The sequence below is a fragment of the Haliaeetus leucocephalus genome, unplaced genomic scaffold, assembly GCF_000737465.1.
Source record: "Haliaeetus leucocephalus isolate CR32 unplaced genomic scaffold, Haliaeetus_leucocephalus-4.0 Scaffold830, whole genome shotgun sequence".
Taxonomy (NCBI): Eukaryota; Metazoa; Chordata; class Aves; order Accipitriformes; family Accipitridae; genus Haliaeetus; species Haliaeetus leucocephalus.
Genome location: NW_010973266.1, coordinates 4,281,912 through 4,305,023, shown reverse-complemented (window position 1 = coordinate 4,305,023; position 23,112 = coordinate 4,281,912). Strand labels below are relative to the sequence as shown.

At 38.9% G+C, this 23,112-nt stretch overlaps 1 protein-coding gene across 1 annotated transcript; it reads left to right on the top strand.

The window, feature by feature from the left end:
- Positions 1-74: 74 nt before the first annotated feature.
- On the top strand, positions 75-20,592 carry FAM175B (family with sequence similarity 175, member B). Its single transcript, XM_010581982.1, has 9 exons — positions 75-178; positions 1,281-1,371; positions 4,389-4,425; positions 7,011-7,077; positions 9,688-9,878; positions 10,433-10,552; positions 11,216-11,300; positions 13,422-13,536; positions 18,355-20,592. Exons 1-9 carry the CDS (start codon positions 107-109, stop codon positions 18,819-18,821), a joined length of 1,245 nt encoding a protein of 414 aa, XP_010580284.1. The 5' UTR covers positions 75-106; the 3' UTR covers positions 18,822-20,592.
- Positions 20,593-23,112: the final 2,520 nt, after the last annotated feature.

Sequence of the window (23,112 nt, the reverse complement as noted above, 5' to 3'; positions counted from 1 at the left end):
CATTTCCCAGAAGACCCCACGTGGGGGCTTCTGCCGGAAGTGGGCGGGGCCGCGGGCTCTCGCGGTGGCTTGTGGGGCTCGGCGGCGGCGGCGGTGGTCTCCCATCATGGCGGCTTCCATCTCGGGCTACACGTTCAGTTCCGTCTGCTACTACAGCGCCAACAGCAGCGCCGACCACGTAGGTACCCGGGACTGCCGCCTCCCGGCGCGGTGAGGCGAGGCGAGGCTTCTCTCGGGTTGTAGGGTTCGCTTCCTTCCCCGAGCAGCGGGCCGGGCCGGGCCCCGTTGCCGCCGGTCGGGTCCCGGCCGGGGGTAGCGGCCTCGCTCGGCTTCTGCCGGCGAGGTGGAGGCGCTCCTCGGCGGCAGGGGTGGCCGTGCGGTGCCGCTGGGTCCCGGCTCGGAGGGGGGGGTATATGTGTGTGGGGGGGGGACTTGCAGACCCTCGGCCGCCCTGCCGGTCTGGCGAATGGCTGGTCTGGACGTGGGGCGCCGGGGGCTGTCCCCCGCCGGCGTGGGGTTCTCGTCTGGCACTCGGGAGATGGGCTGTGAGCGAGAAAACGCGTGTGGAAAAGCCGCGTGAGTGTGCGTGTACGTTGCGGTAGCGCTGGCTTTCCAGACACCGGGGCGTTTCTAAATCCCGATGTTTTGCTGAGAAACTTCTAGTCTGAGCTTGCTCCCTTATCTCTGCACCAGGCAACGACGCACCGCCGTTTCAGTGCTTGTGCCAAAAGCGCCTGATGCCCGCTTATTCTCCTTCCTCCTGTTGGGCGGGGATGGAGGATCAAAGAACATTTTAAGTTAGTTATCTTCTGAGTGTTATGATCCCTGGTATTGTTCAAGGTGCAGCCCAACCTCCGTATGTAAGTTTTGAGAAAGCTTCTGCAGATGTAAACTCCGCTTCCCCTTTGCTTTGAAGGAACCGAGCAGTGCTCCTCCTCATCCACCCTCTGCCTGCGTAGCAGGGACTGGAGGCAGAGCGCTCCTTTACGTAATCTGTGTTTGCCTCCTATCAGTTGCGTGTTACCTATGGAAGTTTTTGGTGGAATATTGGTTTTGGACAACCTCTTCCTGTAGTGTTGTGGAAGGGTGTTGGTAAATCAGAAAATCGGTCTCTGTAAACCGAAGGACAGGTTATACACCTGCTGCAGCTCAGATATGTATTTCAAACTAAATCTTTGGTTTATTTCTTCCGTTTAATGCCAACAAAGTTATGGTAAATGACTGTGTATAGTGGGTTGTTTTCTATTTTTAGTTTTCTTTTTTTTCCTTTAAAATTATAGGAAGGATTTCTGCTAGGAGAGGTGAGACAAGAAGAGACCTTTAGCATTAGTGATTCACAGATCAGCAACACTGAATTTCTACAAGTGATTGGTAAGTAATAGAACTTTGAGAAATTGTGAAAGAAGCACTGTTCAGTTTTCAGTACAACAATTCAGTAAGAATTACTTCACTTGTGAGACCAGCACAAGGCTTTCAGAATCGCATTTACTACAGTATTTGTGTGTTCATGGTTGAGATGTTGGGAAAGGAAACAGTCATTTGCTAGATGTGGCGGGTTTTATGCATCTCCCTTTGTGGAGAAAAGATCATTTGTTGAAGACATTTATCTGCATTTCATGATGGAGAAATTATTTATTTGCCTTTTGGTCCTGCAGGGCATTTCCTGCTTGATATGGTTGCCTACATACAAGCACGTGCTCAAAATAAAATAAAATAAATGCATTGCTTGATTTACTAATACTGAAAGGGGGCAAATTTCCAGCAGAGGGTTTGGGTGGATGGCTGGTAGTTGATGACATCATAAACTGTCACAGCAAGATTTGCCAAGGAATGTTTGTCAAACAGTTTACTTTATTGATAAGCACAAGGACTGTACAGCTGATGTGTTGTTGTTGTGAAAAGTGAAAGCAGGTCTAAGATCAAGTGTTGTTGGCTGAAGTAGATATTTTTATACATGTGTGAGAAGCCGTTGCATTTTTTTAGCTCTATGGTTTATAAAAAATAGGAAACCCCTGAAAGAAAATACCTTTTTTGTTTACATATATATAACCTGATGTTAAAATGCATCTAAACCTTCTTTAAAAACCCAAACATGTACATACCTGGCTTTGTGGATCTGATTCCAGATAATATAGCAGGGCCTGCATAAAGCTTAACTAATACGCAAACATATTGCGATTGACTCTCAAATGTTACTCTGATAGAGAGCTAATGATCTGTGAAAGTGTGGATTGTATTATGTTACATCTCAAGATACTTGCCACCTTAAAGTAGTGATGGTTGTGTATACAAGAATCCAGAAGGTTAGGTAGTTTCCTGTTGCAGTTATTCCTAAGGAAATATGGGTGATAAATTGACTGTGTGAAGTGTCAATTAATTACAATTAATTAATCGAGCTAAATTACAAAAAATAAAGGCATAGGATATTTTGTGTGTGTCAAAGTACTGTATAAAGGAAGGCAGCAGATAGCTATGTCTGTTCAGACAAAACTAGACATTACTATTCAGTGGTGACTGATCTTAGTTATTGTTGACAGTGTAATACAGTAATGTCACCAACTGCAGCCTCAGCGTGGTTGCATAAGCCAAGTGTTTGTGGTGTTAAAAATTACTCCCTTTTTAGATAACTCTTTTGTCACATTCTTGGTAACAGTTATTTTCTGAAAAGGGAAATTACCCACCCCTAGAGATCTTCTGGATTTTTTTTTTTTTTTTACTTCAATATTTATTCATTGATATTAACTCTTGAACTCCCAGTTCAACTCATGAACTGAGATTGACAGTTTTGTGGCACTGTTGTCACAGATGAGTTTTAACATTCTTGCATGCCTGCTGTCTCAAAGCTTAGTGGTGGTGTTTGAGTATATATGTGTATATAGTATATGTACTATATATATAAAATCAGTCGATGTGTAAAACTTAAATTTAGAATGATGGCTGCTTCTTGTCTTCTGAGTGGTAGGCTTGTCGCTTCCTGTTTTTCAAAAGACAACAGGTCTGCGTAGCAACATAATAACCTGAGAATCAAGTATGTATTCTCAGTCGTAGTCAATATATTTGCTGGAAGGAGTGGGTCTAAGCTGGAATAATAACACTTACTGGCTTTGTTTAGCAGATCGTTTCCACAGATTTCTGTATGCCAGTGTGAAAATACGGGGTTGATACACTTTTAAACAATTCCAAATAAAGAAAGTCAGTAACTAGCAGCAACATCGTGAGTTCTTGCCAGTGAAAATATATGGTTTCTCAGTCAGTACGCCTGCCATGGATGTTCAGGGCCTTGTTTTGATAGTGGCTAAATATGCTGAGATGCTAATGTGTATAGTCTGTTGTTCTTGGGAACTGTGATTTGATTCTGACTCTGCTGAGATTGCAGTCATGAGCAGCCTGTGACTTTCAGAACAGCAGGTGGTGAGTCACTCTCCAGGAAGGAAGAGTCTAAACAAAGTTGTTGCTAAACACTCCGGTGGGATTCTAATATAGGAGCTTGAGATATTATTGCTACATAAGTGCTATTCAGTCTGAGCACATACAGTTTCAGACAAAAGTTATGTGATCAAGGTATAATAATACGAATAAAAGACAAGCTGTATTTGGTAAAAAGTCGGAGTAAAGGAGAACTTTAAAGAACTACTAAACGCTACAAAAAAGTAAGTCGTGCTTGGTGTTAGAGAGACAATGTAGATTGGAATTTTGCTCTTGTCTCACTCTTCTCTGAGATTACTGACACGTTATAACCTTTGCTGCTGAAATAAACATCTTAGCATTTATTACAACCTCTTCAATGGAAAAAAAATACTGCTGTGACTTTTTAATAATTCATATAACAGAATTATAAATTTCAGTTAACCATTTTGGAGTGCCGTTTAACCCCTTTTCTCATTAGAGATTCTATTTGCCTTGCCTTTTAAAATATTCTAATGTGTAACATTTCGGTGATTTCCTTCCCCATCCCTTTTTTTATTCATTGCTGCTGTAATAAACAGTGTATATGAATGCAAGTAAAATGTTGTGGAAAGGTGTATCAAAAAGAAAAAAAAAATCATAAATGCCTTTGTCAGGAGATTACAACTATAAGATAGTATCAGAAGTGTGTATTTGAGGCTTAGATATATCTGTGTGTATCTGAGCAAGTGTATGTCTTGCTTATTGTTAAAATATTTTCCTCTGTAAAATGGCAGATTAGAAAGAGAAGCTAGTTTTCCGGGTATGGTGCTGTGTCATCAACTGTTGTTGAGACATTAAGGGCAGTGTGTGGTCTGACACAAATGTTTATTTGCTCAGTAGCTGTGATGCGGAAAGTTCATGCAAGATATGCCACTAATTTCTCTTTACCTTGAGCAGTTGGACATATGTTTCCTTTTTTGTTTGTTTGTTTGTTGTTGCAGAAATCCATAACCATGAGCCTTGTTCAAAACTCTTTAGGTAAGCATTTTCTGTTGTCTTCTTATGTTGGCTGCAGATTATAAAAATAGGTAGCTCACTGAAATATATTAGCATTTCAAATGTACCCACCATTGTTTGCTCATGTGATGATATTACAGAAATACATGTAAATGGCACCAACCATGACAAAGAAAGTATGAGTTTACAGTTTTAGTAGCACTTACCTTAGGTGAGAAAGGGTGCTGAGGTAGCTAGTACAGACTTATTTCTCTCTCTCTGAATTTCCACCTCGTGTAGTTAGTGGAGGTAGGATAGCAGTCAGATCAAATAATATCACTCTGATAATTGGGATGAATGTCAAAACAAATTTAAGTTATTGTAGTCTTAGGTTAGCTCTGCTTGGGCCTGGTGGGTCACAGAACATCTTGTGTGCCCTAACCTTAGTAGCTTGCTGGGTTAACAAGTTGTTTTCTAGTTAGTTGTACTGACTTGCACTAACTAATTATTCTGAAACTTTCAGCTTACTGTTTTTTTTCGCCTTCTGATCTCCTGTACTCCAGAATTTAAATTAAATATAGGTCTAATATATTCTATTTAGCAGCTTCCATCTAGTTACATGTAGCTTTTCTCTGTAGTCTTCACTTTTTGTACAGTGATGTCTTCTAAATTGCTGTCTGGAAACTCTTCTTAGAAGGAATGCCCTATTAATCTCCTCTTGTCTTTATTTAGAGATTTCCAGCCAATTAAGAAGACACAGTACCTTAGATATTATGATTGACATTGGTTGCATTACAGAGAAAAGCTGCAGTCTATTATTTGCTATCTGATAATTACAGAGAGTAGGGTACTCTTAACCCAGTGATTTTAATGCTAGAGACTCTACACATCAAGATAATATCCCAGTGTCTAGTAGACTCTTTCTGGTTCCTAGTGATGCTTTGTCCAGTGCATATCAAAACTGATCACATTTACTGTTTCTCCCCACTCAAGAAATTGGTTGTTAGTAACTGAGCTGGTGGAGGAAGGGGAAGAAGTCTGTATTTCACTGCATGCTTTCTGCACAAGAAAACTGATGATTTATTTACTTCAGAGCACAGGAGAAACTCTCACAGCCCATATAGCTTTTATCAGTACCAGACTGTGCTGTTGGTTTCTCTGTTCCATTAGTTGTAGCAGATGCTGATTTGGGGGCATTCTACCTTATCCTTTTGACTTAAGTGTAGCCAGTCTGAGGAGGCCTATCACTCATCCACTCTGTATTCTTGTAAGCTGGCACTGCTGATGTTGAGTATAGCAGGCTTGGTTCCAGTGCTTTTACCAACACATGGGATCTGAATAAGAAGCAAGGATTTTAAAAGGACTGATTTGTCTCTCTGTGCAGTTTTCAAATTAAGGTGTTTCATTATGTACTAGTTGCTCATCCCTTAAGAAAATTATTCTTGTAAAGCACAGGAAGAGAAATAATTGGATATCCACCACTTACAAGAATGTACAAATATTGTGAACATGACTTGAAAAGATTATGCAAATATTATGTAGTATCTCAAATAAGTAATTAGTTGTAGTCTTAATATTAACAGTAACTTGCATCTTGAAACAAATTTTATTTCCACCCTTATTTACCAGCCAAGTACTGAGCTCAGGATTTTCTGTTGTATTTTTTTTTTACCACCACACACAAGAGTTGAGATCATAGACCTCTAAAACAGAGTGTTTTCCTGCACTGCTTTAGGTGTTAGTGATATCAGCTCTTGAAAGAGACTAAGGACTTGGCAGGTAAGTCAAGGAGGAATCTATTTTCAAATGTTTTTCCTTTTATCATGAAGTGTGATCTACTTGAATTTATAAACCTGTCTGTGTAGATAGATTTATAAATTCTTAAATCTGTTTTGTCCTCAAAATAACAACATGTCAGGGTTTGGTCCTCAGTTCTGTAAGCAGAGCCATGTGGGAAGACCATGGTACTTCAGATTCTTGCTGACCTCAATATAATTGTGTTCGTTGCAAGGGTCCAGTCATGTGAGTCTAATTGCAGAACTGGAGCTCAAGAAATTGATTTGTGGTTGCATGTAAAATGGCCCTGCTCTCCTTTCTTCTTTGGCAGGTGGGCCTCTTACTATCAAAGCAGAGTTTTACAGAATGCTGGTCAAAATAAAATTACACAGTCCGTTCATGTACATACCTCTTGTTGTAGGGGCTTCCAGTGAAATACTAGGCATCAAACTAATGTGTGCAATGAAAGCATTTTAAAACTAATAATTATCGGCATCTTGTATTTCATTACTAGTGGTTTAAAAGTGGTTAGAGTTTTTGCACCAGCTAGTCTTCTGCATCTAATTTAAATGCTCTGCACCTTCCTCTGTAAGCAACTGCCTCTGTCTATTAGCTGTGCGGTCAAACCTTCAAGGCTTCTAACTGTGCTCTATACAGCACCCAAGTTGGATATCCTAAGCAGGTGGTGTGAATACTGACCATGCTGATAAAGGTAAAACTGTAGAAGTTGCTTTGTAATGTCTGGAATGCCATCTATTCAAAGAACAGTCAAAGTATAAATTATTTACTTTATGTATAATGTGTGTGTGTAAACTGTGTACCTACCTTTCTCTCTTCCTTTTTGGTTCAAGCTTTTATGACTATGCAGGCAAGGTTAATGAGGAGAGTTTGGACAGGATTCTTAAAGACCGAAGAAAAGTAAGTTTTCTATCTTTTCCTCCTGTTCTAGTCATTAGAGCCTATAATTAGAAAGAGCGGTTTTGAAAACAAACAAACAAAGGTAGTTAACTGGAAGCAATATTTTCGTTCACAAATCTGATGGTTTGTTTTGACCCAAGGCTTGTCCTGTACAGAAGTTGGTGGATTTGTGGTACTTGGGTTAAATTGGGGGCAATGTCTAAATTCCGTGGAAAATGGAAAGGATGCAAAGGATTTAAGTTTAGGTCTCCAAAAGTGAAGAGCTAGTATTAACTCACTCAAATTTCCGAGCTAAACATGTAACATAAAGATTGTGTACTCTGCTGCTGAAACCAACAAAAAATGTAGCTGATCTGAAAATCTGTTTTAAAGAGTTAATTTAAAAGGGTTGTAATGATATAGGCTTGTAATTGCAATTTTTGCCCTGTCAGTTTTAAACTGGAAAAACTGTTCTATCAGTTATGTCAGATGTTGTCACAGCTTTACGTTATGCATATGTTGTTAGTAGCACAACTAGTATTAAGAAGATTAAATTTTAGTAGTTATTTGGAGAAGCCAAACCTTTTTTCAATGTTTTGTCTCATTCCATACTTGTAGTGCACTATCTTTCTAATTGAGTCATTGATTCAGAAATTCTCATAAACTGGTCCATCAAAGAGCTGAGTTGAAGGTCTGGTTCCTTATGTAGTGAAGTGAATCCACCAGTCATCTTGTTCTGGCAAGATGACGGTGGGTGACTTGCATGGTTCAATTCATGGCAACTGTGGACCTTGTTAGACCTAGCAGAAAAGCATCACTACTGTGTGAATTTGACTCACGAGGTCTGGTTAGCGCCAGAGCTAGTACAAGGTAGAGGTGGTTAAAACGAGACCTTTTTTCTTGTTTGACTTATTTTTGCAAAGCACCAGGAAACCAGTGTCATTCCAGCTGCTTGTAGTACTGCTGGTTGTGTTTCACTAAGTAGCGGAGCTAACTGTCAAGGCATGACCTGTTGGGCTTTTGGGATTTCTGTTCTCTACAGGTGACTCAAGTGTAACTTTCACTAGTCTGAGCAGGAATGCCTACTGTGTGACTTGATCATCGTTATGCAAAGTGTGTGATGACAGTTGCCTAATTAGCAATTGAATTTGCAGTCTTTTCTGTTTACCTTACCCACCTGGACTGTGGACTTTTGCTTACAGACAAGGCTTACCCTGAGAAGGGATCTTTAGGGAAGCAAGTCCTAAATCTGTGCAACTTCTGCAACACCGATGATTACAGTGCTTTTTTCTTGTCTGTTTCTTCCAGCAAATGCTCTCAGAATAAACTCCTCTGTCTCTACTAATGTATTTATGCCAAGTACCTAGGGACTTTGTGTGCATATTTGTACATACAGACATGTACATCTTTATGCTGATTATGGAGTGAGTTTCCAGTCTTAGATCCTGAATTCTGTAACCCCATAACTCTACTCTAGAACACTGCAGAGCAGGTGGAGTTCCCCTTCAGGAGACAAGGCAAAAAACGTAATCAAAAAAATGTTTGTGTCCCACTAGTTTTCAGTCGAATTTTACTTTGTTAGGACCTACCTTGCAAGGAGACTCTGGCAAGATGCATTATCTGTGGTGAGAAAGCAGGCAAAACTGGAGACATGAAAACTTGCAAGCATTATGTGACTAAAGCACCACAGATTTAATGACATTAATTGTCATAATGTCAAAAAAGAAAGAAATACTCCTGTCTGGGAAGGAAGACAGTCTTGTATTCTCTTTTGTTAGCAAACTAAGCACATTATTACCTTCAGACTAAGTAATTGTACAGATGTACTATAAAAAGTTAAAAACAGTACTTCTAATTTTTTTATTTAACACAGGAGTCATATTGTTTAATATGTAGAATCTGCTCAGTTCCACTGAATATATACATGCAGTCTTAATGCATCACCACATGACAGTGCCTATTCCTGGGACACTTCCTAAACCACATTGTTAATGATGCGTCCTTTTTCATTTATCTCTTGAATGTTAGTCTACGTGAAGTAAAGGAGTTTAATGCATGTTGTATTCAAAATAATAATTGAATTAGAATGGGTCTTATCTGATGTACATACGAATCTTTTCACAATGCAATACATGAGACACTTTTATTGTTGAATGCAGCAGATTAGTCCCATATGTCTCATGAACAGACATGAATTTGCAAATATGTTTGAAGCACTGGAAGTGTCTCACAAATTAATACAAGTGAATAGGCAGTTGAAATATTTAGGCTAAAGAAAACTCACATCTGCTATGTTTGAAAACAGCTCAAGTCTAATAATTTGAAGATGCTCCAAGGTTTGTTGCTGAAATTAAACAATTGAAGTATATTGGAAATGGGATCTTGAATGCCACTGAGGACACACAGGTGTTTGTAGCACAATAAGGTTGAGCAATAGTCGTTGTAACAGGATGTCACTTGTTACAGGTTATTTAATAGCTGCAAGCCTCTAGTAATTCAGTCTGATTTTGTTGTAATAAAGCTGTTGGCTAATTCATGTGATACCACAGTTTTAGCAACTTTATTTATCAGAAGGTAAATCTGTATCTCTCAGTTGATACTTTGTTTTTTTCTGATGTATTTTGGTTACAGAACGTTATTGGATGGTACAGATTTAGGAGAAACACTCAGCAGCAAATGTCATATAGAGAGCACATCATTCATAAACAGCTGACACACATTCTTGGAGTGCCTGATCTTGTCTTCCTTCTCTTCAGCTTCATTTCCACTGCAAATAACTCAACACATGCTTTAGAATATGTGCTTTTTAGACCAAACCGAAGGTAAGCAATCTCTGTATATGAAACAGTCCTCATTTTTTTTCTACTCTAAACCATTTTGAAGTTTGTACAATTACATGTAAAGAAGGCTTTGTGTTTGTCAAATGATGTCTTGGTGTACAATTGTTAGTGATGACAGCTTTTTTTTTTTTCTGTGCATGTAATTTATAAATTAAAGTTTTGGGGTGAGCAAAAGTTATTTTCAGTCTTATAATCTTAAGACAACAAAAGAAAAAAAATTTTAAGAGAAATCAGATGTCAGTACCATGTTTCTTATAATAGACCTGAATGTAGCTTCACCCTTCTTGTATCTGTGCTAGTTTGAATGCACAATTAAAGGGTTCTAAGAGGTATAGAGGTAGGCCCCTCTCAAGGGAGTTTTTGATCATGCATTTATTTTGAACACAACTGCTAATATTTAGCAGCTTTTATGATAAACCTAATGCAGAAGCTTTAAAATTAGATGAGTTGTGATTATTAGAGATGGGATAATATCAAGGCTATTGTAAATATCTTTTGAATAAGAATTAAGAAGGCTTTCTAAACTTTCTCTACAGGTATAATCAAAGGGTGTCACTTACTATTCCTAATCTAGGCAACACTAGTCAACAGGAATACAAAGTTTCTTCGGTGCCAAATACTTCTCAGAATTATGCCAAAGTTATTAAGGAACACGGGTAAGGATTTTTCCTTTGCAAATGAAGTACAGTCATCAAGCTTTGTGTTCTGTACGTTCCAAAGAATACTACAAATATGCATTTCAAGCAGGAAAAAAATAGTTCTGGAGGAATGATCAGTTCCTAGTGCACTTTTTTCATGCTTAGATCTGAATCTTTTAGAAGCACAAAGAGAGACTCGGTGCACTAATCAGAAAAGCAGAGTTGGTATGGCCAGTTGGTGCTGTAGGCCTTCTGGCTGGAAGTTTCTTACTTGATTTCCACCCCCACCCCCCCAAGGAATTCTGTATGCAAGCTTGATTTAAAACTTGAACTCTGACTTGGAAGTGTTGAAGTCTTGTTGTTGTTCTTAAGTAATTTTAATTAAATGCTGCAAAGTAGCTCTTCTGACTGCTAACAGTGAAATTATACAAGCTTAAAGATTTCTGCACAAGTTTAACCTCATTTAAATGGGACTTTATTGTTCCAGAAGAAATTTTGGTATTGAATATGCTGCTGTCCAAATTTTGGTTCTTGGGAGTATGGTATTTTTTTAGCAATATAAAATGAAATACATTTTAGAAATACAGTGATAGACTGCTTAACAGCAATTCAAAGGCAGCATAAGCTAGAAACTTATGTTGTCTTTTCTTACTAATGATTTCTGCTTTTTTTTTTTTTTAGTACTGATTTTTTTGACAAAGATGGAGTGATGAAGGACATCAGGGCTATATATCAGGTTTATAATGCACTTCAGGAAAAAGTACAGGTAACTTCCTTTACTTAATACTGGTCAGTACATATGTGGCATCTTTTTGTTTATCCTTTGGTTAAACCAGGAGTGGAGGAGATGGAGATCTTTAGAGCTCGTAAACAATTTATCATGAACTGTGGGAAAATAAGTCTGACTTTAATAATGAAATGTGTCAGTTTCTGTTTAAATGTGTGCATTTGCAGTGGATGCTGTAAAAGTGGTTCGTATGAATATCATCAATTCTTTCTCTTTTGCAAGTAAGAATGATTTAATGCTTAGTGATTTCTGGGAGACGTTAGCTATTTTTAAGTGTATGCGTTAAAGAAAAGCCTTGCTGAAGGCTCTAAGGATTTGCACAGGTTTAAAGGCTTGCCTGTGTGAGTTTAAAAATTACTCCCGGCTCTTGGTATGTAGCGTGCAGCAAAGAGCTCCATCTGTTAGTTAAAACTTGTGAATGTTTTGTGTAGAGCATGAGTGAATCCTGCTCCAAATGTGGCAAAGCATCTGAAAGTGCCTCGAGTGTCAAATCTACTAAATGTAAGCTTGTCAATTCACAGCTTGTCCTATGTGAAGAGCAGCATAGCTGTGCTGCCTCAGGAGCACACACATCTGCTAATTGTGCTGTAGTCACAGCTTATTTCCAGGCTTTCCCCTTACGTCTGCCCTGGAGGGATTTGTGTCTCTGCTCTAGCTTAGCTTTGCTGGTTGGCACATGTAGCAGAGAACAAGGCAGTAATCGCACCAACCATTCCCTGACCCTGCTTGCACAGGAGAACTGCTATTTCTCGGTGGAAGTTGCTGCTTTCTAACCTGCCTTGTAGGGTGGGTAACTCTCAACGAGAAGGCAGACAGCTTTCATGCCGACTTGAGACATGAAAATTTATTTTCAGAGGTCTATCCCATTAGCTAATGGTATTATTCTGTAACGCTGTTTTTGCCAAGAGCGCATATATCCTTTCGTGCTCTTGCTGTTTGCATTAGTGTCTGGACAAATGGAAAATGTAACGTCATCAGGGAGTTGTCTTCCTACCTGTGAAAACTGTGACTTTGTTGTATTTCACTGCGTAAATCATGCTGCTGTACATTGTTTACAGAGCTTAAAAGTAACTTGGGTGTTAGCTGACTTGAGGAACTTTTATCTTTAAAGTGGCTGTTTCACAGAGAACGTTACAGGACTAGAAATAAGTTTTCTCGTAAAGCAGCTGACACACATGTATTTGCATTATGCACCATTTAGTTGGGAGGGGAGGGTTTAAACTTTATAAATTTCTAAAAATTAGACATAGAATCATAGAATGGTTTGGGCTGAAAGCACAGTTAACGTTTTTCAACTCTGTAGGTAAGATCGCTAATAGTCACCTTTTGGAGAAGAAACAGTAAATTTCTTTTTAGAAAGACTTAGTGACTTAGTCACTAGTGACTTACTGTTTAAGACTCATCAGTGCTTTTGGAATTCTGTATTCTTCAGAACTGATCATGTTTAATGATAATGACCAATACTTAATCTCTGAAGAAGTAAACAATATCCAGTATAACATGGTTAGATTAAAAAAGAAATCAATATTATCCAGAACTGTTGTTAAACTTGGATCCTTCTGTGGAAAATTTCACATTCATTTCCTAGCCAGGATAGAGAAATCTTCTTGAAAAATCCATGGGTCTTGTTTATTTAATAGAGGTATCAGTTAGGAGATCAGCTTGGAACAGTTGTCTCGAGTCAACTGTTTCATACCCCAGTTCAAATTTGGTATAGTACAAAAAGTATGCCCCTTTATGCTACATTTTTAAATCATGTTGCTATAGTATCATTATTGTGCTAACAACAGTGTATATATAAAAAAAAAAAGTCAGATCTTTTCCACTAACTAGGAAGAACTAACTTTGGATCTTATTAGAAATCGTTCTGTAATGATGAATTATCTGGAAGTGCTTTTCCTATCATGCAGCAGTTGGCAACTGGCAACAGCCAGTAAAGAAAAGGATCTTCAGGTTGAATATTATGCTCTGATATAGTTAACTCCTGCTCTTAGTTTTGTGCTTTTAACGGCTTCTTGTCTGGTAGTAGCTTTGTTAATGTTATGAAAGTCTTTCATGTATTTTTGCAAAATCTTAGCATATCTTATGTTTTTCTCCTAGGCAGTATGTATAGATGTAGAAAAAAGTGAACGTGTTGTTGAATCTTTTCAAGCTGATGTAAACAAGTTAAAAAGGCAAATCGCACAAAAGAAAAACGAAAAAGAACAAGAAATAAGTAAGTTGCCTTTTAATTATTTTGTTTCAGAAGCAGATGCTGTAAGGACAAAATGTTTTCTGGTAGTATTTTGAGTCGTATTGCTGATAGCTCATAGCAAAAGAAAAAAAGATCATATTGGGAAGGGTATATGAAGGATTTACATTGAATGATACCTGAACTGTGAAAGTATGTGTACTGCAGATATTTCTGTAGGAGTCATCCAATGTTAGCGAACTTTAAACATAGGAGAGAGACAAAGCTGTAGAGAAAGAATGACAAAGTCAGTTCTGGAAATAACACAGGAAAAGATTTGTTGTAGGAAAGGAAAAGTGGAGCAAAGCCAGGAATGGAAAAAGAAAATCTAAACACTGGAGAGATTCCTTCTGAAGTATTACGTAGAAACAGGGTACTGTGTTTACAGGCCAGTAGCTATCAGTGGTTTTTGAAATCATTGTTCCCTTTCCCACTCCCCAACCCTATCCCCAGTTATATTACTGAACACCAGACAAACTGGGTGAAGGAAAATGAGTGCTGAAGTGATGAATGTCATTGTAGATCATCTGAAGTGTTGTCTAGATGATTTTTGTCCTTGTAGCTTTTAGTGGATGTATCAGGGGTTTTAACACTGATTTAGAGACGACCATCAGCATTTTTATCCTCCTCTCCCACTTCATAGTTACTGAATCCTAATTTAGTCAGCTTTTTTTGCATTATTTGCTGACTTAGTGGTGAACATGATTAGCATTGAACCGCCACTTCTCAATGTTGAAGTAAATCTTCCCAAAGTCCATTTTGAAGTCTTTCCTATCTTCAGGAGTACCTGCTAGAAAGTGGAAGAAACTATTTAAATGCAGAATGTTGTTGGGATTTGCCTACCTATTTCAAGTACCATATCATCACTGATAGGAGTTTCAATCTGTATTAGTTTCAAATCCATGAAACTACTGAAATATTGTCCTTCTTGCAGTGCGTTGGGGGGATTCATTTTGGGGGAAGCTGAATCAGGTAATTCTTTGATTCATTCAAGGCAATGCAAGCATGACAGTCTTCTCTTTCTAGTGAAGCTCTGAACGCAGAAATTATACTTCTGCTGTGTTCTGAAAACCTGTATTAGTATCGAGTTGATTGGATTTAAGTGTCCATGGTGCAAATAAGTCCCATTAAAAATCCATGTTTTTATTAGGCTTGGTTCTGCGTTCTGTATTGATAGTATAAGTTTTCATAGTATGTATTTAGGACTGGTGGGGAAAGCCATTAATAGGTGTATGTTGATCTTTTTTTTGCTGCTCCTTAATTTTCTGAATTGGTGAGGTGTATTGTGTGAGCATACTTGGCTGGTTCCCACACTGTCTCTCCTTCCTAAAAATTTAAGGTGGCTTCAGGAGACTTTTGCTTAGCAGTAGGTAGGTTTCGTGAAAAGCCTGGACCTTTCCAAGAAGACATGTCTGATCTAATTTGTGAGCGTAAGGGAAGACTGAAGGTAGAGAGTAGGAGCACAGAATAGGCAAATGGAAAGCAATATATAAAAAAAAAAAAAACATAAGCAAATTACCTATTTCAGGAAACATTGCCTTTTTTCCCATGTTTTGAAATGGTAAGCAAATAACTAAATTTTGTAATTTTAGCTACAAGATGTTTTTTATTATTTGTGTATCTTGTTATCTAAAGCTGTGTCTGAGACTCAAAGGTGGCTTAGATGGGTTAACACCCTAAACTGTGCAATAGGCCCCTCTGCTGCTATGACTGGATATTTTTATTTTCTCCAGGCAGCAAGGTATTGTTACCACGTGAACATTTTAGACCAAAGGTTGATCTGTCAGCCCAGGTTCTTCCTTCTCTGAACCTCAAAGATAAGGTAAAGAGCCAGCATTGGCCACAGACCATTTGAAAGATGGAAGTGGCATGAGTCACTGCTGTTTCCTGCTTGGCTGTAGATGAAACAGCCAGGGAACTGCTACTATGCAAGCTAGGAAGAAGTAGAGATGGGTATTTAGTGTGACTGGAGCTGATCCCAGCCCATATGGCAAAAGGTGGGGGAGGAGGAGGAAAGCAGTCGGTGCTAGCCTCTAGATACTACCAGTGAGATGCAAATGCTGGACTGAAAATTTATGCCAGAGCAGATAATCATGTGAGAGGGCTGAAACAAGAAAACATGCAGCTTGTATCTCCGCAATATTTTTAGATGCGAGTAGCTAAATACTGAAGCTGGCCTTCTGTTCTGTCACTTTCTCAATATCAGGAGAATTTCCTTGGTTTTAGTGAGTTAAATGTTCCAGTTAATCATCCTCTGAGCTGGAGGAAAAGGGAGCATTTGATTCAAATTCCTACGATAGTGTGTGAAAGCTTGTTATTCCTACAAATTTTTGTTTAACAGGTTATGATTTTAACACTCTAGCATAAAAGTCAGTTGAGACTTTATTTGCCAGATCACTGAAATAATTTTGTACATGTAGTAGCATGTTCTAGGGTAGGGTGAGCGCTGGGCACTTCCCAGATGCCAGGAAATCTCCTACTGCAGTTCTTGTACTGTGGACCAAAAATGGAGAGCTGTTATGTAGCTGCTTGAGGGAATATGCTCTTTTTTTATTACTGAAGAGATATCTTATTGACTTGATTAAAGGAACTCTTCAGCCTTGATTTCTGCTTTTTCCAGAAGCATGGCATTACAGTAAGTAGAGCTGATACCATTTTGTCTGTCACCTAGCTGCAAGGCAGCTTTACATATACCAGGTGTCAATTCTGACATGTTTGGAGGCTAATAATGAGTTAGAAACCAGTTGAAAACTGACGTCTCTCCCAGTGCTTAACAAACCTTCCTGCAAGGAAGTTTTTCTTCATGTCTAATGCATACTACTCTAATTTAAGCTGCCTTCTGCTTACCTTTCCACAGCAGCCTCTTACGTACATTTGAAGACTCAGTTTTCTCTAATTATCCCAGATACTGCAGTATTTCCTCTTAGGTCATGATATCTAGAGCCCTAATGAGTCCTTTTCTTTTGTAGAGTTTCTCCAGTTTTTCCCTATTTCTTAAAGTGTGGTGTTCAAAATTAGATATAGTATTCCAGTTGTAGTCTTAACCATTACAGTACATACTGAAATAATACCTATTTCTCAGCAGCTGAGCACACTTAATGCATGTTGATATTTATAGTTTACATAAATCAACAGTAAACCTGTGTTTCTTTTTTGCAGAAGGGTGTAACTTCCTCATTTTGCAGTTTGTGCAGTTCATTATTCCTGTGCATGTCTTCCTTAAATTATTTTCCAAATCACCTCATTAAGATCACTTTCAAGTTCCGGTTCTGATACTCTGTTACATTTGCAGCTATTACTAGCATAGTACCATCTGTAACTTTAATAAGCATGTGCTGATTAAATTCCATCATTTAGGTTGCTAATGCAAGTATAGTTCCAGTGCAGAGCTGCGGGAGCTTCATCTTGATGCATCTTTCCAATGTGACTGATAACCGTCGTAATTGTTCTTTAACCAGCTCTTCAGCTATTTTTTTTTTTTAATCCTCATAGTGCTTATGTTATTGTCTATTCATTATGAAACATGGAGATGTTGTGAAATCCTTAAAGGCAAGACATATCTGTGGCTTTTGGTCTTGCTTTGATTGTTAAAACCACATGAATTGGAAAGTGACCCTGTCCTTAGTGGACGAATTTATTTATAGCAACTGTCTAACTGTACAATTACTTAAATAAAAGTCAAAATGTGGAACTGGTGGTTTTACCCATTACATATGGCTTTTCATAGGGAACAGATTTCAGTGACTGTGTCTGACTTTTCCAGGGACGGTGAAGAGCATACCTTACCAGTGTTACACTAGTGCAAGAGCCCTGATTGTGGATCGCTGTGCTAGGGATATAGAAACACAAGTTCAAAAGATGCTTCTTGCTCAGCTAGCTAGTTAGCAATCTAAATATGAGATATCACATGAGTACAGATGTTTTGGCTAGCAGAAGGTGAGCATGATACACGGTCTCGGCCCGCTAGGCTAATCGCAGGCATTGGGAGGGAAAGTTTTTAAAATAGTAATTTGAGGGAAGAAGACAAGGTAACTTCTTTGATGTTCATGAGATTGTCCCCTAGCACAAGAGGCATTGTAAGAGGAAAGTACAGGAGTATGATTTTTAAGATGTAATATCAACAGTAGAAGCTGCTTATGGTCTGATCAAAAGTGAGTCCAGCTTTCAGTACCGAGTAAGACCTCGGTGGAGGGGAGCAGGCAAGATGAGCCCTAGCATAGCTACTTTTTGATGTGAGAAGGAACAGAGGAATACAGAGAGAAGATGAGGTGGAAAGAACAACAGGTTATGGAAACTTCCTGCAGCTGTGTTTTTAGGGGACTTAAACTGGAGGAAATGAACTGTGCAGGATGACTGCATGTACAAATGTAGCACACTTGCACTTATTTTATTTGCTTTTTGACACTTTTTGTTTTTTAAATGGGATCACTAGGATAATCAAGTTGTGCCAACACTGATGCATTTCATGGATGCACAGCTAAATTTAGGGAAGATATTCTTTGTCAAGCTCAGAGAGAAGGATGTAGTAATAAGCAAGATTTGACACGATGGTTAGGGATAGTGTCTTATATAGTCATCAATACGAAAATCAGAATTGCCAAAGGTGAGTAGTGGAGACTGAGAGGAAAAGATCCAGTGCTGGAGTTTGAAAGCAATGCCAGGGATGAACATTTAATAACAACAACCAGAAAGAAAGAAGAGAGAACAGCAAAGGGCTGGGTGGGTGTGGTATGTTACAGCTAGGTTATATAAAGCATATTGCAAAGTAAGCATTAAGTACACCGATGTTCTTTGCTTTTGTAGGAATGCAGCAAGCAATTTTAAGCAGGCAAATGCCAACAGATAACTTGGAACCTATGTTTGTTCCACGAATGTCCTACACTGGATTTGCTGTGGAAGGCTGCACACTTGAAGATTCGGATGTCTCTGATCCTCCCCCTCCGTATTCCGATTTCAGTGCAACCAGTCAAGAAAGTACTGTTGGTCACAGTCTCCTAGAAAGTAATGTTTTTATGCCTCGACCTCAAGCAGTAGGTTCTTCCGGTTATGTTTCCACAAATGCAGGATTGAAATATTCTGGTAATGGAGCATCCATGCCATCTTCCCAAAGAGCGGTTGGTGACAATGTTGATGAATCAGAAGACAGTGATTATGAAAACTTGCTTGAACCTACGGAGTCATCTGACAGTGAATACTCACAGACAAGGGATTCACGACCTTCAGCACATCCTGATGGTGATTCCCGGAACACTCAAACTTCTCAGATTTGATAAGGGGGGGGAAAAAAATCCACATGACACTGTTTTTTTCATAATCGTTACAGAGAGATTTTGGGGATTTAACCTGGAGGAAATGAACTACACAGGATTACTGTGCACACAAAATGTAGAAGACTTGCACTAGATGGTTTATTCACCTTGTGATACATTTTGCAAGTTTTATAATGGAATCATTAGGATAATCAAGTTGTACTAATACTGATGAGGTTCATGGATGTACTGGTAAATGTAGGCAAAATGAAATTTATAGAGATCTTGTAGCTTTTGTTGCCGTATTTCCTTTAAGACAATAAATTGGGATGTAGTAACTAAGCACAGTTAGTCTACAAATAATGTTCTCAAATCAAAACTTACCTCTTGCACTATCATGCCTTGAATTTTAATTTTTGAAAGGGAATAAATGTATCAGCCGCCTTCAAAATAGCTTTCTATGATAAGCCAAATTGGCCTTTGCAAGCAAAGAAATTTTGATAATTCTGAGAAGCCTGATTGGAACAGATGTGGTCTACCTTCTTCTATCGGCATGCTCTTTTAACAGAGGAGGGGTTTGTTTCAACTTTTTTTACTAGCGGAATGTGTGTATCACTTAAAATGATGGTTGCCTTTTTTTCTGTAAAGGGGGTGGGGTGGGTGGGATGACTGGTAAATCATCCAAATGAATGTCATAAATATAATTATTCTGGTTTCGCTGGGTTTACAATGACTTTATGCCACACTAGCCTCATTTATTGTCTCATTTGTTATTTTAGCATAAATACAGAGTGCACATACAGGAGTAAATGACTGACAGAAGTAGTAAATTCCATCATGATTGGACTTTGGAGTCTGCAAATTACAAACATCAGAGACTGCTTCTTGCGTTTTATTTGCATCTGAATATTGGATTTACGCTTCTAGATGAGTTATTTTATGTAATAAATAGGGGATAGAGTAGGAGAAGATTGTTTGGAGAGTCCCCTGGGTTTATTACCTCCTTTCCTCTGGGTGAAATGTGTAAATGATTATTTTAATTTGAATTACAGCTTTTGTCAGAAAATTGCCATTTGGGTAAATGAAGTGTGGTATATTTAGGGAATTCATGTTTGGATGCACTTACTTTTATTTAAATACTGCTTGTATGCTAACATTGCCCAAAATATGTGAAATTGTGCCACTAAGAAGTTTGTATTATTGGACTTTATCCCTGATCTGTAAATGAGAAAATACACATTTTAAGATGAGGTTATCTTAAGCATTTATCACTTTGAGGTGTGAATAACCACTTCTTTGGTTTACACCCAGAAGAACAAAGCAGTTGCTTAAAAGTTTAAATATATCGGATTTATACAAAAGACTAAAATTTCAGTATGTATTGTATATGTAGGCAAAAGTCTGTTCATTAGCCTCTCCTTACCTGTACTAAATTAAGCAAAATGACTTTGGAGAAAATGAGATGTTAAAATTGCCACTCTTCTATTGAGTGTTTCCACCTTTAAACATTTAGTGGTCTGTTTTAACTATTTTACATTATTCTCATTAGCCTTAACTTGATGCATTTTGTCTTTGAGTGTTGCAATCCACTTAACAGAGAACTTGCTCTGGTTTTATTGCTGGCTATCTACAAGCACCTGTGGTTCAGGTGGTACAGATGTGTGTATGTCGAAATCAGAATTGACAAGATGGCAACTACAGTTTTTATTTTTATTCCGCACAGAAACCTGCAAAATGTACATCTCTGACGAAGCAGTTAAATGTGACAATAAAATCTTATTTAATCCTGTAACTTATATTTTAGTATTTGTCAGGTTCCATGTCAGTGAAATAACTCACCAGAATACAGAAATGCAGCTCAAAATTGATGATTTGTTAAAGCTAGTCTGTTTGTAGGACTAAGAGGGGCTTTTGATGGAAGGGGGAGAGGGTAGCACTATACCATGCGTATTACATACCTGCCACGCATTCTTGTGATTATGTTGAGGCAAAGATCCTTGAGTTCTGGAATCTTTTAATAACAAGAATTGTCTTAAGTTTTACTTGGTTTTACATATAACATGTAGTTGATTGGAGGTGGAATGAGTATGTAATCATGCCCTCCAGCCAGTGCCTATCTGCAGGTACCTTCATTTACTGTAACTCTTTACTCATAAGATCAAAGGGTGGTTTTTTGGTTTTTTTTTTTATTCAGATAATATTCTGGTAAAAATACATGTGAATGGACTTTGCAGTTTTCATTACAGTTCTGTTAAACATAATGGTGTTGGGTTGTGATCCATCTGAAGGCAATAGGGAGCAGCTTTAATCATAAAGAAAACCAGAACTTTATACCCATGAAGTACCAGGTTTCCACATCTGACTCATGATGAGGTTTTTTTGGTGATTCTCAGGAGCACAAAACCCAGCAGCAAGACCTGTAGTGATGTCCCTTCACTAACAGGTAGGCAGCATTGAAGAAAAGCTACTAAAAACTGGCATCTGTGCCTTTTAGTTCAAAATCCTGTAGTTTCTCTGGTACAATGAAATATTTTCTTCTGTTGTGGGAAAGCTAGAACTGCTGTTTCCTTTATTTCCTACATCTCCTAACTACTTAGGGACATTTCACTGGCTCTGACCTGTCCTGAGTTAAAATTTAAAGGGAAGCCACTTTTATTTCGTGTAGCAGCAAAATGAGATAAGCAAGGGAAGACTGATGAGATTTGCTGTTAAGTGGAGAGATGCTTCAGACTATACTTAAGATAACTAGTATCAGATCAGTATGCTTCATATTCTGTTGTTTAGCACCTTTTATTTAGACTTAATACCTTTTGATTATAGCAGTAGACAGCATTTAAAGAAATCAATATTACTTCAGGTCAAACTGACAACAGCATCTTCTGTCACGACCACCGCTCCCCACATATAATTGCTGCGGGTGAGAAATCCTCTAGGCATAGAGGGTGCGCGGTCGTGGTATTTTTGTTTGTAGGTGAACCTCTGCAAATGAGTGTGTCTGCTGGGCCAGTTGGTGTTTTCCTTACTGTTTCTATGGGTCGTCTTATGTGAAAGGGTACGCCTTTGTGCTTGGTCAGTGCTTGTCTGTCTCTTTGATTTGTCAGTCTGTAACTTTGCTTTTTTCAGTGCTGCAGACACCGGCAAGGCTTATTCTAAGCCTTTTGATAATAGACTTGCTTTGCTTGGTTCTGCGTGGTTGCCTACGAGCAGTCTATAGATCAGCTTGGAAGGTGTTGATCTCTCTGGCTTCCTCTGAGAAGAATCTTCCCCTGGCTTTCTCTTGGCCTATAAAATTATGGTGGTTTCACATACACGTTTCTCCAGCGTATGGACTTCCACTTGTGTGTGTGTTTGCATGTACGTCTGCCTTTATACTGCTCACTTCTGTAGCTTACAGATCTAGGAAGAAAACAGAAGCTTAATTAGAGGGTTTCATTAGCGAATTGCTAAATACTTGGACACCTGTCCCAGCCTGTGGTTAGAAAAGACAGGGACCCTGACATGGCATTGCTCAAATTTGCATTTGTCGCCTTGGAAGGACTCCTGCAAAGCTCTCGCCTGCTTCAGGTTTCACACCTCATCTAACAATGTGTAAGAACATTTCTTCAGATTGTTGACTGCTGTGTTCTCTTCCTCTTCACTCTTGCTTACCTGCAAATAACCTTCTAGTGTATAGCAGCACCTTAGCTGAAGTTGCTAGTAGGAGAAAAAAGGAGAGATTCCCTTGCTGTGAACAAAAATACCTGCAGGTTCCTCGCTGGGAACAGCTTGTGTTATTCCCACTGGTGGAAGCGGAGAGGGCTGTCTCTTGTACTTACCAGCTTCAAACAAAATTGGGGAGAGGGGGGCTGATCAGTGTTCATGAGGGACAGAGGGGCTAGAACAGGTGAAAAATCTCGCAGTTATTAGGAAGCCAGGCTGTGATGCTCAGATTTTACCGAGTTGGGAATGGCAGCCGAGAGTCTGGAGGAAACAATGGCTCAGCCCCGGAGACGCGGCAGCTCCTGGGTTCATTCTGCTGCCTTCCCTATGATAACCTGGCAATTGGCACGTGCGTCCTGCCCAGCCCAAGAGCCTGGTTTAGCGTGTAGCTCGTGCCTAAGGTCTGCCAGTTTAGGCCAGTGCTTTTAAGGTGACAGTGCTTTTTCATAGAACCTGGACACAAAGACCTTTTGTTTCTTCCCTGGATCTAGAACAACTTGAGGATGGTCCTTGCACCTTCATACCAGGAGCGGCTGCTAATCTTCATACTTCAAGCATGTCATAGCGGGGGGGGGGGGGGGGGGGGATTAAGTTCGCTTGTTAACTTTGCAAA

Coding starts and splice junctions, on each gene's coding strand:
- FAM175B (XM_010581982.1), top strand. CDS start 107: ATGGCGGCTTCCATCTCGGGCTACACGTTCAGTTCCGTCTGCTACTAC. Junction 9,879..10,432: donor CTTTTTAGACCAAACCGAAG/GTAAGCAATCTC, acceptor CTTTCTCTACAG/GTATAATCAAAGGGTGTCAC. Junction 10,553..11,215: donor AAAGTTATTAAGGAACACGG/GTAAGGATTTTT, acceptor TTTTTTTTTTAG/TACTGATTTTTTTGACAAAG.